This window comes from Nansenia antarctica (assembly GCF_963989245.1).
Source record: "Nansenia antarctica genome assembly, chromosome: 2".
NCBI classification, from domain to species: domain Eukaryota; kingdom Metazoa; phylum Chordata; class Actinopteri; order Argentiniformes; family Microstomatidae; genus Nansenia; species Nansenia antarctica.
In genome coordinates this window covers 18,752,519-18,755,018 of record NC_137675.1, presented here as the reverse complement: position 1 = coordinate 18,755,018, position 2,500 = coordinate 18,752,519, and the positions used below count along the sequence as shown (strand labels likewise).

Below are 2,500 nucleotides of genomic sequence, written 5' to 3'. Positions count from 1 at the left end.
TAACACCTATGACTTGACTGCATTTCTAGATTAGTTTACACATCGATATGCCAACTGTTTCCATGCTTGATTGTCATCCAGCTGTGTCCTAATGGGAAAATGTACCCCCCCCCCCCCCACACACACACACACACACACACACACACACACACACACACACACACACACACACACACACACACACACACACACACACACATACACACACACATCCCTTGTAAGTCTAGCTAGGCTGTTGTTTGGTCTGGAGGAGACAGGGAAATGGGACAAGGGGATGAGGGGGGGGTTGAGGGGACAAGGGGATGAGGGGGGGTTGAGGGGACAAGGGGATGAGGGGGGGGGTTGAGGGGACAAGGGGATGAGGGGGGGTTGAGGGGACAAGGAGATGAGGGGGGGGTTGAGGGGACAAGGGGATGAGGGGGGGGGTTGAGGGGACAAGGGGATGAGGGGGGGTTGAGGGGACCAGGGGATGAGGGGGGGTTGAGGGGACAAGGGGATGAGGGGGGGTTGAGGGGACAAGGGGATGAGGGGGGGGGGTTGAGGGGACAAGGGGATGAGGGGGGGTTGAGGGGACAAGGGGATGAGGGGGGGTTGAGGGGACAAGGGGATGAGGGGGGGGGTTGAGGGGACAAGGGGATGAGGGGGGGGTTGAGGGGACAAGGGGATGAGGGGGGGGTTGAGGGGACATGGGGATGAGGGGGGGGTTGAGGGGACAAGGGGATGAGGGGGGGTTGAGGGGACAAGGGGATGAGGGGGGGGGTTGAGGGGACAAGGGGATGAGGGGAAGGGGACAAGGGGATGAGGGGGGGGGTTGAGGGGACAAGGGGATGAGGGGACGTGGGGGACTGGTTCTGCTGCATCACTTGTCTGTCTCTCTGTCTGTCTTTTTGCCTGTCTTGTCTGTCTGTCTGTCTGTCTGTCTGTCTGTCTGTCTGCCTGTCTGCCTGTCTGCCTGTCTGTCTCTCTGTCTCTCTGTCTGTCTGTCTGCCTGTCTGTCTTTCTGCCTGTCTGCCTGTCTGTCTGTCTGTCTCTCTGCCTCTCTGTCTGTCTGTCTGTCTGTCTGCCTCTCTGTCTCTCTGCCTCTCTGCCTCTCTGCCTCTCTGCCTGTCTGTCTGTCTGTCTGTCTGCCTCTCTGCCTCTCTGCCTGCCTGTCTGCCTGTCTGTCTGCCTCTCTGCCTGTCTGCCTGTCTGCCTGTCTGTCTGCCTCTCTGTCTGCCTCTCTGTCTCTCTGCCTGTCTGTCTGCCTGTCTGCCTCTCTGCCTCTTCTTATTTCCTTGTGCTCTCTTTCTCTCACTCTCAATATCATTCTCTCTCTCTCTCATTCCTGCTCAGCAGATTTATGTCATTGAAATAGGTTCCATTGTGAAGCTGAGACATCTAAGCTTTTAAAACTGATCAATGTTGCTATGCCTGAGACGTGATACAATTTTAAATCCAATATTATTTACCCTCTCTCTCTTTCTCTCTGTCTCTCTCTCTCTCTCTGTCTGTTGCACTCTCTCTCTCTGTATAGTCTACAAGGCTGATGTGCTTCCTTGTGCCGTCACATCATAATGTTTGTTGTTGTAAACTCAAAACGCTCTCTCTCTCTCTCTCTCTCTCTCTCTCTCTCTCTCTCTCTCTCTCTCTTCTTTCTCTTTGATCATTCTATTTTCCGCCTCTATCAACACCAATTCCAGACCTTGAAATGTTGTAAATTGGCATGACGGACAAGTGGTGCAGCACTGCCAAGGATGTCATATCACACACACTCACGCACACTCACACATGCACACACACACACACACACACACACACACACACACACACACACACACACACAGACACACACACACGCAGATCAACACGGATAACGCCCTCCGACCACCCTAAAATAGCAATGTCACCGAGTGGACTTGTGCATGAGTAATACCAGCTGAGATATTTCTCTCACCCCTTAAAACTAGAACAGCTGTGCCTTTACTGAAAACTAAAAGAGCCGCCTCTTTAGAATGTAAATCTGCTATTTACACACAACGACCACTAGTTGGCAAAATAGCTTTACACTAGCTTGTCCTGATGTGATTTTGAAAATGTAAGGATACTGGGTGGTAGAACGCATATATCTAGGAAAAGTCATGAAAGGAGGGTCCTGAAATTTGATCGAGTGCAAAGATATAACACATTTTCTTACTCATGGCTGTTCGAGTGTTAAACCCCCTTTCTTCTCACCCTCTTTACCTTCTCCTCCCCCCTCATCCTCTCCTCCCCTCATCCTCCCCCCCCCCCCCCCCCTCCCCCAGCTCCACGGGCGTGTCCCTGCCGAGGCCCTACTACATGGCCGACGAGGACGACGAGCGGCCCTTCATCTGCTCCCTGGCGCAGGACAACGGCATCATGGCGTGCACCGACGTGCCCGCGCGCCGCGAGGCCGGCCGCACCTGCTGCCTGGACAAGGAGGACGCCCTGCGGCGCCAGGGCCTGGGCCTGAGCCCCGACCCGCTGGTCAACGGCAGCGTGG

The 2,500-nt window shown here is 54.4% G+C and overlaps 1 protein-coding gene across 1 annotated transcript in view; it reads left to right on the top strand.

Annotated features, from left to right (window-relative positions):
• LOC308149898 (voltage-dependent T-type calcium channel subunit alpha-1I-like) overlaps nucleotides 1-2,500 on the top strand; it is a gene marked incomplete at its 3' end in the record, with an annotated part of 119,872 nt that overhangs the window by 58,836 nt on the left and 58,536 nt on the right. The window contains 1 exon segment of the mRNA XM_080522778.1: nucleotides 2,283-2,500. This exon segment is cut by the window's right edge and continues 125 nt beyond it. Within this exon segment, the coding sequence (XP_080378904.1) occupies nucleotides 2,283-2,500 (218 nt within the window).